General features: G+C 38.6%; 2 protein-coding genes across 4 annotated transcripts in view; both read right to left on the bottom strand.

Moving 5' to 3' along the window:
- asap2a (ArfGAP with SH3 domain, ankyrin repeat and PH domain 2a) overlaps nt 1-8,202 on the bottom strand; it is a 37,822-nt gene extending 29,620 nt beyond the window's left edge. For 2 of the 3 annotated variants that reach the window (XM_077620856.1, XM_077620854.1), the window contains exon 1: nt 7,644-8,202. In XM_077620856.1, the coding sequence (XP_077476982.1) occupies nt 7,644-7,769 (126 nt within the window). In that variant the 5' untranslated portion in view covers nt 7,770-8,202. The remainder of the gene's footprint in view (nt 1-7,643) is intronic. The other variant, XM_077620855.1, reaches the window with a different exon arrangement.
- A 1,718-nt stretch (nt 8,203-9,920) lies between these two features.
- itgb1bp1 (integrin beta 1 binding protein 1) lies at nt 9,921-13,652 on the bottom strand. Its single transcript, XM_077621165.1, has 7 exons — nt 13,493-13,652; nt 12,166-12,287; nt 12,000-12,078; nt 11,790-11,920; nt 11,527-11,619; nt 11,033-11,182; nt 9,921-10,945 (listed from the first exon to the last, which is right to left on the bottom strand). Exons 2-7 carry the CDS (start codon nt 12,235-12,237, stop codon nt 10,874-10,876), a joined length of 597 nt encoding a protein of 198 aa, XP_077477291.1. The 5' UTR covers nt 12,238-12,287; nt 13,493-13,652; the 3' UTR covers nt 9,921-10,873.
- Between the last annotated feature and the right edge of the window lie 518 nt (nt 13,653-14,170).

Here is a 14,170-nt window from a genome sequence, read left to right as displayed (position 1 = left end):
CCCAAGCCAACCAAAATAAAAACAACTGCAAACAACTTGCTTCTTATTCATAAATAAGAAGTGTGTGTTGCTGAAGCCAGACAAAAGCACTGTGCTAATCCTGCCAGAAGCTCATTGCAATTACAAGGAGTATTAAGCTTCTTAGAAGGAATACTCAAGACTGGCCATATCTTCTCACTTGGGACTGACTGACCATTTAGGCATTATGTGTGAGTGCTTGTCCATCCATCCATGTGTCGCTAAGGCTATTAGATGTGGATTTCCCAGTGCATTGATAATCTACGTGTCTGAATCCTTGTTAAAACTTTCTTCTGGGCCACCTGTTTGAAGGCAGCAGCTGTTGTTCCCAGCAGGCCACCGACCACTCCCGCCAAACATTGGAGGGGGAGGAACTGAGCTGTAGAAAGGCCAGAAACAACAAAAAACAACAGAGTAACACATGGACTAAAAAAAACAAGAGAACACTTGCTGACCTGTCTCAACCTAGGGGCCATAAAATGTATCATGTTAAATGAGACATTTAAACACTCATCAGTGGTGAATAAGAATAACAGCCATGTAGTGCAGAGCATTATTAACTGTGGTCAGCTGGAAAGATAATACCAGAGAACATGCAGCTCGGAATTCACATAGGAAATTATTTGATAGCCTGATTGTGGTTTTATTGGGAATACAAAAGGAATATAGGCTAAATGTGCTCACAAGAGGAGCCAATAAATGTGTCTCCTAAGTGTCATGAGTTTATATAAACCTACTTGCTCTTTAACAAGCCTCATTACAATGCCATGCCCAACCATCTGGAATGTGAAAGGCTGGTATATGGCATTCCCAGCCAACTGCCTAATTGATGCTGGGAATACCATCACCATCCCAAAGGTATTCCACAGTAATCCAGCTACAAAATCAACAGTGAGATAACTTGTCTCACCAATGCATAGCTGGCATATCATTGAGAAGCACCTCTGTGGGATGAATTAATACCCAGGTGGAGGACTGATGACCCTTGCCTTTCGAATTCTATCCAACATCAACCATAGCCATGAGCCCACAATTCAATTAACTATAAATAATTTTCCCAAGACAATTGACACCAAGAAATAGAAACAAAGGACATTATTCTATTTGGTAAAGACAAACAATCACTGCAGTGTTAAAATGTAAATTTGGAATTTTTAGATTCAGACAATCATCTATATATGGAATAATTATTATTTTGAAGGATATGGTACCTTGGGTAGTAGACACTCATTGCGATATGAGGTCAAGAGTCTATATCACAAACATGAATGACGCTAAACTAAGTTTCTAAATAATAGAAGCTGTGTTGAAAGGTGGCGAAATCAAAGTAGGGATTACCATGCATGAATAAGTGAGCGCTGTTTGATACAAAAAGCCTGAAGACTGAGAACTTTGTAGCAATCTTCTGGCTCAGGTTAAATCAATTTCATATCTGGATAAACAAAGTCGCTGTAAATAGCAGACAAGACAGATCATGGACATTTTCAGGGAAGGCTTGAATTTTTAGTCCCATCATTTGACCTTCTTTAATTCTGCAGCATTAATACCTGACTGTGCATTGCATATGAACATTTACCAGTAATTAATGCCAAGTTGGTTTCTGACCCAACCTGAAATTCCTAATCCAGTCGTAAAACCCATCTGCCCAAAATATAGGGGTGAGGTAAAAATCAATGCATTTAGTGTCAGAGAACATGTGAAGGACAGAACAGTCTTCAGTCAATTGCTGTTGCTGTGCCAGATATAATTTGGTTAACTGAGGCAAGTCAGAGACAGATATTTCCCAAGATGAGATAGAAACATTTTAGTAACGGTTTAAGCAAGATCAATACTTCACAAAAGGAGGTCAACTCACCCCCGGGGCTATTGAGAACTCCTCCTTCTAATGGAACTCATGTGGTCACATATTTGAAGTAGAAAAATGCTAACAACAATATTCGTTTAACTGTTCAAGAGTTAAAGATATAAATGGATCTCATCTAGTGTTTACACAAGACAATTTCATAACTGATGAATGAAATATAAGTATTAAACAAGCATTTTGAAAACAAATGGTACTGAAATTGAAACATGTTTTCCTATTAATACTTACATTAGCCACTGTTTGCCTGGCATTGCATATTACATTGATTTTAGTCAATTGTGCAAAACAGCATGAATCACATTGAGACATCCCAGCATCTGATGAGATTTTGTATTTGCAGGACTGATAAAATATTGCATTGACACTCTTTTTTTCCCGTTTCTTCTGTTAGACCTCAAACATTGACTTAAACAACAAGAGCTGTTGCCATTTTTAGCCATTCAACTTGATCAACTTTCATCTGAAAGAAAATCTAAACTTCTGACAAAAACGCTTCCATAATCAAACTGATTAGGTTCCAAACAGGACGCTACTCGTCATTACAAGACCTTTGAAAAATGTGGTGACTGAAAAGTCATGCTTTACAAAGGCACAAAGGGGGGTCGTGAACAAAGCTCAACATCCTGGATAAACAGGTTTTACCACTCGGCTTTTACAAGCAGCAGCACACACAAGCACACACATGCAAAAAACACAAATATACATACAAATAGTGACAAATGACTGACTTTCATAATATGACCCCTCACCTAATTAATCGCGAACTGCGCTAAAACAAATTCTGTAAGAGATGACTTAAAATGGAGCAACCTGATCAATACATGATCTAGTTTTTTCCCTACATTATGTTGCGAATATAATCTGTTACAACTGAGAAAATCCCGATACCAACTCATAGACTTCCGACTCAATGCGATTTTTCTTACGATATGTTTTGCCGAGAACAATTTGGTGTTGAATTGGCTCCGATCTTTTGACCAATCTGATGCTGTCCAATAGTCCAAAAAATATCTGGATCGAGCGCCGATCTGATATCAGATAGAGACATCACTAGCTATACAGTTAATGGTTGTGTTTTGAACAAGCAAGGTACAGAAACAGGAGAGAGAGATATTTAAATAAAGCCTAGTTGTCTGGCACATTTGAGACAGAAAGAAGACTCCAAGACGTAAGACTAAGACCCTGTCCTTATTGCCCGCTTTACTTCAATCTCCACCTACGTGCATTCAAAGCAAACTAAATGTTGGAACTTGAAAGCCATCTGGTACTGCAGATTTATGCATTAATCACACGACACAAACCAATTAATCCCCCATGTTAACAAATTGCACTCTAAAAAAGCCCTTTGTGGAAGCCAAACAGATGCATTGTCATCACTTTAAGGATTTGCCTTCCCTTTAAACAAGATGAAGAAGGTTGAAACTAAATTGAGATTAGCGCGTGCGTCATTTCTTTGAGATTACTGTTAAAACCGGAAATTGAAGAGTACAGTACATATCAAGAAAAGGAGTCAATATTAATTTGGGATCAAGGACAGACAAGAAAACTATTTGAAATATTGTCACCCAATATGATTAAAAAAGAAACAGTTCAAGTTGTGAAATATCATTAAAAACACATTTCAAAGGGACTTGTCAAGACATTTTCATAAACTGTTTCTAAATACATGATATATGCTTGAAAATAAATGATAAAAACATATGCAAACACTGAGATGAATTTAGTGGTGATCTGCTAAATTACAGCTATAAAGTTTGCTTCTTCTCCTCAGATAGCAGAATTTATTGGGCGCGCCTAAATGTAAGGCTGACAAATCCCTGCCTTCCCACTATGTAAAGAATAAGTGGGTTTCAGTGACTAGTCAGCGAAATTGCGAGTTATCTGGTCTTTATTACGAGGCAGATTTAGCAAAAAAAATACATTAAGAAGTTAGCAAGCACACTTTGCATGTAATCCGATATGTGCGTAAAATGTGGCCGGATGAGGGGATTCTCCCCGAGAACACACTCACGAAGCCCCTGTAGTGTGGAGGTGTGAGTGGGGCACGATAAAAAAGGGACAAAGAAAGATGCGTCTTCCCTCGCACGCAGTAACAAAACTAGTGACGTCTCGATTCGATACTCAGTGCTTCCCGTTATATGGCTATTTTTGGATTATCAAATTTGGCCACAAGATCCAGTCATGTGTCTTCAGGTCCATATCTCTTTTTAGCAGCTGTAAGTCAGACCACTAAGGTAAACTGAATGAGTTTAGTTCTCTTAACTTTTGCTGGTGTAAAAATATAGGTATTGGTTTGGCATCGGAATATTATAGGATCGATATCAGCGAAATATATCTTGGAAAAAAATGGACCCGGGAAAAAAAATCAATTAATATTTGAGACTTGTGCATTGATTAGAGCAGTCAGCAGAAATTCTCACAGATTCTAAAACCTGACAGCTTAGATTTATTTTCCCCCACCTTATAATTTTGTTCAATCACCCAAATTTAAAGGCTACGTTCACAAAACACCTTAGTTTAGCATGTTAAATTGTTTATTTCCATCTTACTGGAATGTAATTGAAACTAGTTTGAATTACCGGATTTTCAGCACTATAAGACACACTTTCAATGAATGCCCTATCTTATCATTTATTTCATATATAAGGCGCACTGGATTGTAAAACAATAGTAGTATTGGTGGTGGTGGTAATGGTGGTAGTAGAAGGGGATTGTGTTGCACATCCACTAAATGGAGCTGTAGTAGTAGGGTATTGTGTTATGCATCCACCTGTAGTAGTGGTAGTAGTAGTACTAGTAGTAGTAGTACTAGTGGTACTACTAGTGGTACTAGTAGTGGTACTAGTAGAAGTTGTTGTTGTAGTGGTAGTAATAGCAGCAGCAGTGGTAGTAGTAGAAGTGGTAGTAGTAGTAGAATTACCTGTTGTAGTAGTAATAGAAGTAGTGGTAGTGGTAGTGGTAGAATTACTTGTTGTAGTAGTAATAGAAGTAGTGGTAGTAGTAGAATTACTTGTAGTTGTAGTAGTAATAGAAGTAGTTGTAGTAGTAGAATTACTTGTAGTTGTAGTAGTAGAATTACTTGTCGTTGTAGTAGTAATAGAAGTAGTAGTAGAATTACTTGTTGTAGTAGTAATAGAAGTAGTGGTAGTAGTAGAATTACTTGTTGTAGTAGTAATAGAAGTAGTGGTAGTAGTAACAATAGTAGTAGTAGTAGTAGTAGTCGGGGGTTGTTACATCCACTAGATGGAACTGTAATGGTGGTAATAGCAGTAGTGGTTAGGGTTTGTGTTATACATCAACTAGATGGAGCTGTGGTAAAGGGAATATTGTATAATGATTAACCAATATTCATCCATATAGGGTGCACTTCAGGCTTTTGAGAAAATTGAAGTCTTGTAGTTGCACCCTATAGTGCAGAAAATACAGTACTATTATTACTGCTACACAGTCTAATGAGATTTAATCAAGGGCTTAGGCAAGCACAATTTACCATTGAATGCTGTCTAAGAGTCAATGTCATTTTGTGATTGTTTGACCACCAAACCACAATATAGTCCCCAATCTTTGCACCGATTTGCCACAAATGGCTAAAAAGAGCACTAAAAATAAAGCCTTGTTCTGGCTGAGCCCTCACAATGGCAGGTCAATGTCAAAAAAACAACAGCAAGCCAACAGTTCAGCAGAGTCAACATTGACACTAAGAAACAAAGGTGCTCAATTCTATTCAAACTAGTTCAACAGGCAGGCAGTAACATATCTCCAATTTAACACAGTAAACCGTAAAGCAGGAGTAACCCAAAAAGCAGAGGGATTACAAACCAACAGCAAGGGTGCATAGACAGCTGATGATGTCAGCAGGCGCCGGAGCAGGTGTCTGTCTGTGTAAAAAGACAAGTAAAGCAAGGTGTGACGGCTCAGACGGCTTAAAGTGGAGTTGACGCTCAGCCCAGATGTGGATTAGCCTCAGGTTAAAAAAAAATACAACTCTATCTTGTCTCAACTGGACTGTTTATAAAATAGCAAGGTGGAAAGCCCTTTGAACAGTGAACCATTGAAGCCTTTTCCAAAATTAGACCAACACTTTCGAGGAAAGCAGGATATACGGTACTCTAACCATCATGACACCACACCAAAAGCAAATGCTTTCAAGACCCATGAAATGTCTAAATACCTCCATTCAAAACATTTACAGAGAATGAGCGACCAAATGGTCCTCGTGTCACCTGGCGTCTTAAAGAGGCAGAGACACACTAACACACATACACTGTACATATGTACAGACCGCCCACTGCCAACCCACTCATGTGGGAAATTCTATTTTTACCACCGGCGCTGGGCGAGGCTCTAGGCCGTGGAACACACAAAGTCGGGAAACTCGAACAAGGGAGAAGGATGCCGACGGGAAACAAACCGGAAGTTCTCCTCCAGAAAAGCAGCATGTTGTCAAGTAGGTAGCGCAAAGTAGAGCCATGCTATTCTGTGTGAAATGCAACAATTAAATGGGATAGCAACATCATATTTGCATACTTGGTCTAATTAAGTCAATGCGAAACACATTATGCGTTCATACAAAACCTCCATTTATTTAAATGTCATGTAAACTCATTCATAAAATTAATCTGCAATCTCTAATGAGATCCAATACAATGAATCTGCTCTTATAAAAGATGATGATTATCTCTTGTTAATATTCATTCATTTATTTTATGAACTTCTTATCTTCACAAGGGTCGTGGGGGGTGCTGGAACCTATCCCAGCGAACTACGGGCACAAGGAAGGGAACACCCTTCACACTCATACCTAGGGGACATTTAGAGTGTTCAACCAGCCAGCCAATCATGTTTTGGGGATGTGGAGGGAAACTGGAGTGCCCGGAAAAAACCCACGCAAGCCTGGCGAGAACGTGCAAACTCCACACAATTAGGGCCGACCTGGGTTCAAACCCTCGACCCCCAAAACTGTGAGGCTGACTTGCTAACCACTCGGTTACCAGGCCGCCCCTCATGTTAACAATTAAAGTTAATGTTACCAACTAGTATTGTTGTCATCATAAAGCATTACAAAAGTTGCATGACAGATTAAACAAAGACAAAACTACAGTCCTGCACGAGTGTCAATAGTTGTTTATCATGTGCCCTACAATTAGTTGGCGACCAGTCTAAGCTGTTCTCTATCTACAACTGAGGCTCTAGCCTTTCTGTGTGGAGTTTGTATACACCCCCCTTGGCTGCGTGGGTTTTCTGCAGGTACTCTGGCTTCCTCCGACATCTCAAAAACATGCACGGTAGCCTGACTGACGACTCAAAATTGTCTGCAGGAATGAGTGTTTGCATACATGGTTGTTATTCTCCTTGCACCCTGCGATTGGTGGGCACCCAAATCAGGGTGTTGTTGGCTGGGATAGAATCCAGCACCCCAAAAGAGGATAAGCGGCTTGGAAAATTAATGAATTGAGTGAGTAATTACCCACCGATCTATAGCGAAAGGTTGTCTGGTGTCCTACAAAAATGATCAAATTCTCTAAATTGGTCTGAAAATGTTTAGAAATACAGAATCTAATTGACTCATGTATAGTGGCAGGTAGTATAATTACATTTTCTTCCACTATATGACAGGCTGTACATCATAATGAACCTTTGAATCCCCTTTTTCCTGACATTTTTGTTGAGTTGCATGTCATGAGATTGCTGAGGATCTAATTTGAAATATATTACAAGTATGGATTTTTTGTAGTATTCTAAATCAGAATCGAGAACCCACCTCTTCCAATGCAGCCACAGTGTTCCTGCAATGTGACATCCTGGTTGTGAAGTTGGAGGCGGTGGGTGACTTGTAGTCCTCGTTGGTCTCCACCACAAACTCCGATACGGTGATTTGATCCGGCATAATTAACTCTCCTATACAGTTGGATAAACAGAAGAAGACGCACGCTTTTCAGCTAATCAAAAAAAAAGTTATTCGGTTCTAGTAGCAAAGGAAAAAGTTCAAAGAAGCGGTAACAGAGTCCTCGACGTCCCCGGATGACAGTGAACCATGACTGGGTAGATCTCGGACAACGCTCGGTCCCTAACACGGTGCTCCGCGATGATGAGTATAGTTTTCTTAACCTCTGGCTAGTCGCTGCTTTTCAGTTGAATGACTCCCACGCCATTCGGGTTAAATGGTTATCCCTTGGTAAGAAGTAGATATTGAAGTTCCTTCGGTGGATCTATTGTCCTCTCGCCGCCAAACGTGGGACTTGAGTGGGATGGACCGTGGACTAGTTGACTCGTGGGAGCCACGGGAAACAACAAGCAAACGTTTTCATCCGTAGCGCATGAAATCCACAAAGGTAGAGGAGGGGATTCAATGGGCACTCAGCAGCCAATTACAAAGAGCGGCTTGCAACTGGGAGCCAATCACCATCGCGAATAGGCGCGGCTTTATGATACATTTATCACCTTATTAAAACGATGGGAATTGTGACAACTATGTAGACATCGCCTAGAAACGATTTATGAAACCCATATTTCAAAATTTGCCAAACTTGAAGTAACGTCTAAGGTTTTATTGAGTGACATGCTATAAAGTCTTTTATGTTCAAATTTATCAAATTATTGTACGTATTCTAATGTTAAAATACTTGATCAGTACTTGAACGCAGCATCCAGGTTGCATTTACACCAGTGGTTCATAAAGATGAGTAAAATGAATGATTGAAAGCATTTAGGAATTATATTTCAATGTCTTTTACTCAGTTATATTCTTCCAAGCAATCATAAAATATTTTAGTTGTATTCCATTGGTAGAACTTAGTAGTATGTTTCATTGGTAATTTTTACCCGCAGATGAATAAATGAGTTGTGTGTACAGATTACCTTTAAAAATGTATATGTTTCTACCTTGGCACCATACATCAATATTCAAATAGATATAGACTAACTTTAAACCTGTGAGAGAAGTACTAACTGTTGTTATTGAGTCCATTTTGCAATATACCTGATGGTGTGCAATGGATATTTTAAAGTAGGCATTATTACTAATTAGAAATACAAATTCTGTGCATCATTAATCTCCTCAGGGACATAAGATCATAAACATCTCCTCAGTATTTACCAGACTTATTTTTTATTTTATTTCAATCGTACATTCCTGTTTTTTGAGAATGAGGGGAAAAATGTGTTTTCATCCAATCCAAAAATCAGGGCAACTGGTATAAATAGTATCAGAGGAGCCTTTGAATGACAAAGTGGGTAGTGTTCACACATTCTTGCAGTTTTGCAGCGTCTCCTGGCAAACTGCTAAATGAAGCACCCAAGGCCCGTGCTGACCCTGCCTGGCATAAAGGCCTCAATCGTCTTGTGAAATTAATATGCAGGCACACACCCAGGCAAACATCTGCTGTCCAGACAGTTCAGTTAGAGCCCAGAAGAACATCCAGCTTTCCTTCTTTGTAGCCTCCATATGATTAAATAAAATGCAATCATTTGTTTTTTTTTGTCTTTTTGGTTGCCGTGCAGAACAACCCAAGATAAGAAACTCATACAACGGTTGCTCAGTGCAGCATGAACGTTGTGAAGTATTAAAATATTAACTTCTTAATGCAAGCAAAAGAAGATACTGTGAAAATATTGGAATGTAAATGTCTAACATTGGAATAGTATTTTTTTTGTCTATCATCATATTTATAAAATACCACAGTCCTAATTACACACGTCACACAGCTCCATTGAAAATATTAAATATGAGAATATGAATACAAATTTGTTTTGCTGTGTTGTCTTTCGAAGCAAAGCAGAACATGATTTGTACATCATGCAAATTGCACTTCAGTTCATAAACCTGACAATTAATGACACCAAGTACAACCTGTTTACTCAGTGAACACTATGTGCATGACATTCCTGTCTTGCAACAGTCCTGGTCATGTGATACATAAAGAAGCAACTTAATCTCATACTAGCCAAAACATTAACCATCTTGAAGCAAAAGTGTGCATAAATATGTATTCCAAATGCATTCATTTTGCAGTGCAAAAAAACAGGGATTTCTAAAAAACAAAAACAAAAATGTAGTACTTAGAAAAATCACACACATGCTACTACTGTAGTATTTTTAAAATAACAAATGTGAATAAAAGTAGAATATATTTGGTTTGCCTCACAGTTCCGAGATGGAGGGTTAAATCCCCAGTGGGTTCCGACTATCGTGTGTTGAGTTTCCATGTTGTCTCCGGGCCTGCGTGGGTTTTCTCCGGGTACTCCGGTATCCTCCCACATCCCAAAAACATGCAGGGTAGGCCTGTTGAACACTCAAAATGTGAATGGTTGTCAGTCTCCTGGTGCCCTAGTGGCAACCAATTCAAGGTGTCCTCCAGCTCCTGCTCATAGTTGGCTGGGATAGGCTCCAGCACCCCCAGCTCTCCTTGTGAGGATAAGCAGTGCAGAAAAAGGAATAATTGACAACTTTCTAGTTCCAACTGTAGTAACTTTATGGGATCATGCATCGAGAGCCTCCTCTGTTGGTGGAAGGTTGAACTTCACAAAACCAGCAAAATATTCTTCAGACTTATATATAAGAGGCGGTTCATTTATTTAATATCACACAAAAACAAATTTGGGGTAAAAGTGACAATGCCCCCCAAAAAATTCGTAAAAGACGTACCGGAATTTCTGCTACTAAAGGTCACAAATGCTAAATGTATAAATTAAAGACTCAATAAAGACAAGCAGCCACATTTAAAAATCGTACCAATATAGAAGCACCAATCTCACTGAATAAATTGACATATAGACATTATGTACCACCTTGTGTCATATGTAGTACCAAATGACTAAACATCATGCAGCCATTTCTTTTTAAACTCAAAAGTACCAAAGTTGATGGGTACAGTAATTGATATATCATCTATAGTACATCTATAAAAATACAAAGAATCTCAAATCAAAAAGAAATCCATTCTTCAGTCATTGTTGTCTCCCTTTGATGGTTATTTTCTTCACTTGCTAACCTCAAGGCTTGTCTGATGCGAGTGCACAGTCGAATGAAGCTGAGAGTACCTTGCAGATGGACTGAGCCTGCTCCTGTTCACATTGAGAAGAAAAGGGCAATCATTTTTTTTTTTTTTAAAGCAGGTAGCAAATTTAGAATATTTATTTCCTGGCACTCACAGAGCTACTGCACTGGTACACCCAAATACTGCAACCCTCCTGGTCAGGGTCAGTGGTTTTCAGAGCCAGGAGGTTCTTCCCTGCACCGAGGCCGTCGTCGTAGCACAACATTCGCACAATCAGGTAGAGGGGATGGCGGTGCAAAACATCCTAGGGTGATGTGGAAGCGTTTTAAAATAACAGAACCGTATTTTTCAGACAATAATGCACACTTAAAATCCTATATTATACCCCAAAATTGATGTATATATTTTGGTTGTACTTAATAATCTAAAATTACATTTGGGGGGGGGGGGGGGGGGATCATTGCAGAGTTAAACTGCTCCAAAATGTAGATTCATCAAACCCATAGACAATAAATACAATGTTAAAAGCTAAATAACAAAGTAGTAGTGCATGCAAGAGAAAAATCTAAATACACTTGTGTTAAACCTAAATTCAAGACAACTGAATAAGCCCCTTTAATTTGGTAAATAAATAAGCAGATCTCTTACACATTGGTCCAGCGAGGCCACTTTAACTCCATGTTTTGATACAAACAGAATCAACTCCTCGTCTCCTGGCACAAATGGCAGCTTTCCACCTTGCTTTAAAAAAAAAACAATAATAATAATAATTAATATGTCATTGTGAAAGAAATCTTAAATTTATGTAAACAAAATACACTACAAATCTAAATACATTGTTGCAATTGCACCTTAAAATCAAGTGTAAAGATTCTGAAGTAGACTTCATCTGTCGAGCTTTTTTTTTTTACCTGGGCAGCATCAATGTAGTTGATGAGGTCCAGAGGTTCCTTAAGTGTCTTACTCATGTCAAACTGTAAACTCTCAATGGCTCCCACATACTTTACCCGGAACTCTGCACACGTTTCGGACACATTGTTCCCTGAGGAGGTTGTACATTTTGGTGTTTATGAGCAAGATGTAAGGAAATAAGAGTGGCCAGATGCTTGAATCCCACAGACCTGAACTCTTGGTAGAGTCTGTATCAAGGCTGGCAACTGTGCTGGATCTGGACAGTCCTCCCACACTTGAATCTACAGACTATGGAAGAGACATTGGGTCAAGATTTATTATGGATAATGTTATCATGGGTGTATAGTCTGAGTGTAGTTTGCTTGCTTGACATACCTTACTTTTGGTGCTGACCTCACTGCTCTGAGAGCTACTGCTGCTGTGGCGTTTTTTTCCTTTACGGAACATCGTTCACATTCATTGGCATACTGGCCTGATTCATCCCGGCCGCCGCCAACCTGGACACCACCAGTAAATATTTAACATGGACCATGTCCAAAGTTGTTTGACCATGTGTATTATGTTCCAATTGGATCAATGCTTCTTTTAACAATTTGTATACTAAAGTAGGTATAGAAGAATATCATTAGAGAGGTTCATGATCTAATTATGTGATAGGAAATTGGGTATTAAAATAAAATAATGGAGTTTTTAAAATGGCATATTTTATTTTTAAGTATTAATTTACTCGCTGTCATGGACGGCGATTGACAGACATCCATTTTTCACTGGGGGGGCTGACAGCGATGAAATTGGATTGCACATCCAAGGTCGTCAATGGCATGTAGACATGATTTCTCAATGTCAGACTTCCCAGTAAAAAGTGCATTTTATGTATGCAATGATCAATTATCTTTATACCAAATATGAAATGAAATTTCCAGAAGAAAAAAGAAAATGTCCCAGCAACAGCTAAAAAGTCCAGAAAATCACAACAGATCATATTGGATGATGGACTTTCTATCTAAATATTTATGTGGACCTTAATGCGTAAACATTATATGTTTGCAACCTTTTTTTTGCTCCTTTGAAACTACTGCTGTACTAATAACCATTTTATATGGCTTTAGTGTTATGTTAGTTTAGTCAATTTTGAGATAAAACATGTTATTTTTAATTTTTCTTTATTTTTAATGGTTGCGTTTGCTTGCTGGCAAGCGCATTTCAATTTAATACGTAGTGCCCATGATTAGCTGGGATAGGCTCCAGCACCCCCCGCGACCCTTACGGGGATAAGCGGTTTGCAAAATAAATGAATAGGGTAAACGTGATTTGAGATGCGAATGCTTTGAATAACAAGCATGATCATGAAACAAATTAAAACGAAGCCATAGTATAAATGAAAACTAAACTACTATGTTTAAAATCTGTTTTAATTTCAGCTTCAATTTCAGCAGCAAACCCAAGACAGCTTCATCCGTAGTGGAGCCATGAAATATTTAGGAGTCACATATCGGTTACATTGTCGACTGCAGTATAATTTATATGGTATTTTTAAAATGACATAACGGTAAAGATATGAGCAGCATAACGCAAACACCAAAATAAAACCATTCATAATTTACCACCCACGTCGCTTTCGATGTTTCATCACTGAAGTTATTTAACTTTCCCCCCCGCAATATATAACTATTACGCCAAAATAAATCCCGTGTATGCATACCTAGCAGTGGTGTCCTTGTGTCAATATGCCGTTGACATAACCCCGTTAAACAACTTATTCCAGTCTTTTATTCACACTCGGTTTAGCTTCTTTTCAATTTCCACAGCCTCCACCCAAACGCGTCTTAAAGGGGCCGTACACAATTTTAGTCAGCGACGCTTCCTAAATGAAACTGTAGTCTAAACGGCTGAAATTTAAACAGGTAAACTCGCATTTGCCTTCATTTAAAATATAATATAAATAAATTGTTTACATTTTTAGCAAAAGATGCATTCTTTTGCAAAGGATAATTAAAGCCGGAATTTGTGCCACTGCTGGTTATTCTTACCGGCGTTGTTTTGAAAGACGACCGGAAATGTCCCATTTGGCGCATAGATGTCACTCTCGTCACACGTCAGCCATTTTGTGTCAGTATTATTGGATAAACATAACATTATAGTCAGCGGAGTGTGTCATTTAAAATACTATAAATGGCGATTTTCAAACTGCTTGTTTTTCATAAACGTCAGATAAATATGAAAAGTAAATTAACTACATAAAAATCACATACAGTCTATTTTGTCAAGTTCGGAGTGTTTTAATGGAAAAAATCACTCATCTTGGGTTAACTGGCAAGATTAAAAGCCTGAAGTGGACTGTTGCAAGATGGCCGTCACCTATAATGTCGCCAACTTGCAC

Source organism: Stigmatopora argus, chromosome 15, assembly GCF_051989625.1.
Source record: "Stigmatopora argus isolate UIUO_Sarg chromosome 15, RoL_Sarg_1.0, whole genome shotgun sequence".
In the NCBI taxonomy this organism is placed as follows: domain Eukaryota; kingdom Metazoa; phylum Chordata; class Actinopteri; order Syngnathiformes; family Syngnathidae; genus Stigmatopora; species Stigmatopora argus.
Note: the sequence above shows the minus strand (reverse complement) of the source record. Positions and strands in the feature narration are given on the sequence as shown.

What these genes read in the sequence shown, in the direction of transcription:
- itgb1bp1 (XM_077621165.1), bottom strand. Translation starts at nt 12,237, where the DNA reads ATGTTCCGTAAAGGAAAAAAACGCCACAGCAGCAGTAGCTCTCAGAGC. An exon ending in AGGTCAGCACCAAAAGTAAG is followed by an intron (nt 12,079 to 12,165) that starts GTATGTCAAGCA and finishes TCTCTTCCATAG; the next exon opens with TCTGTAGATTCAAGTGTGGG. An exon ending in TGGCCTCGCTGGACCAATGT is followed by an intron (nt 11,183 to 11,526) that starts GTAAGAGATCTG and finishes ACATCACCCTAG; the next exon opens with GATGTTTTGCACCGCCATCC.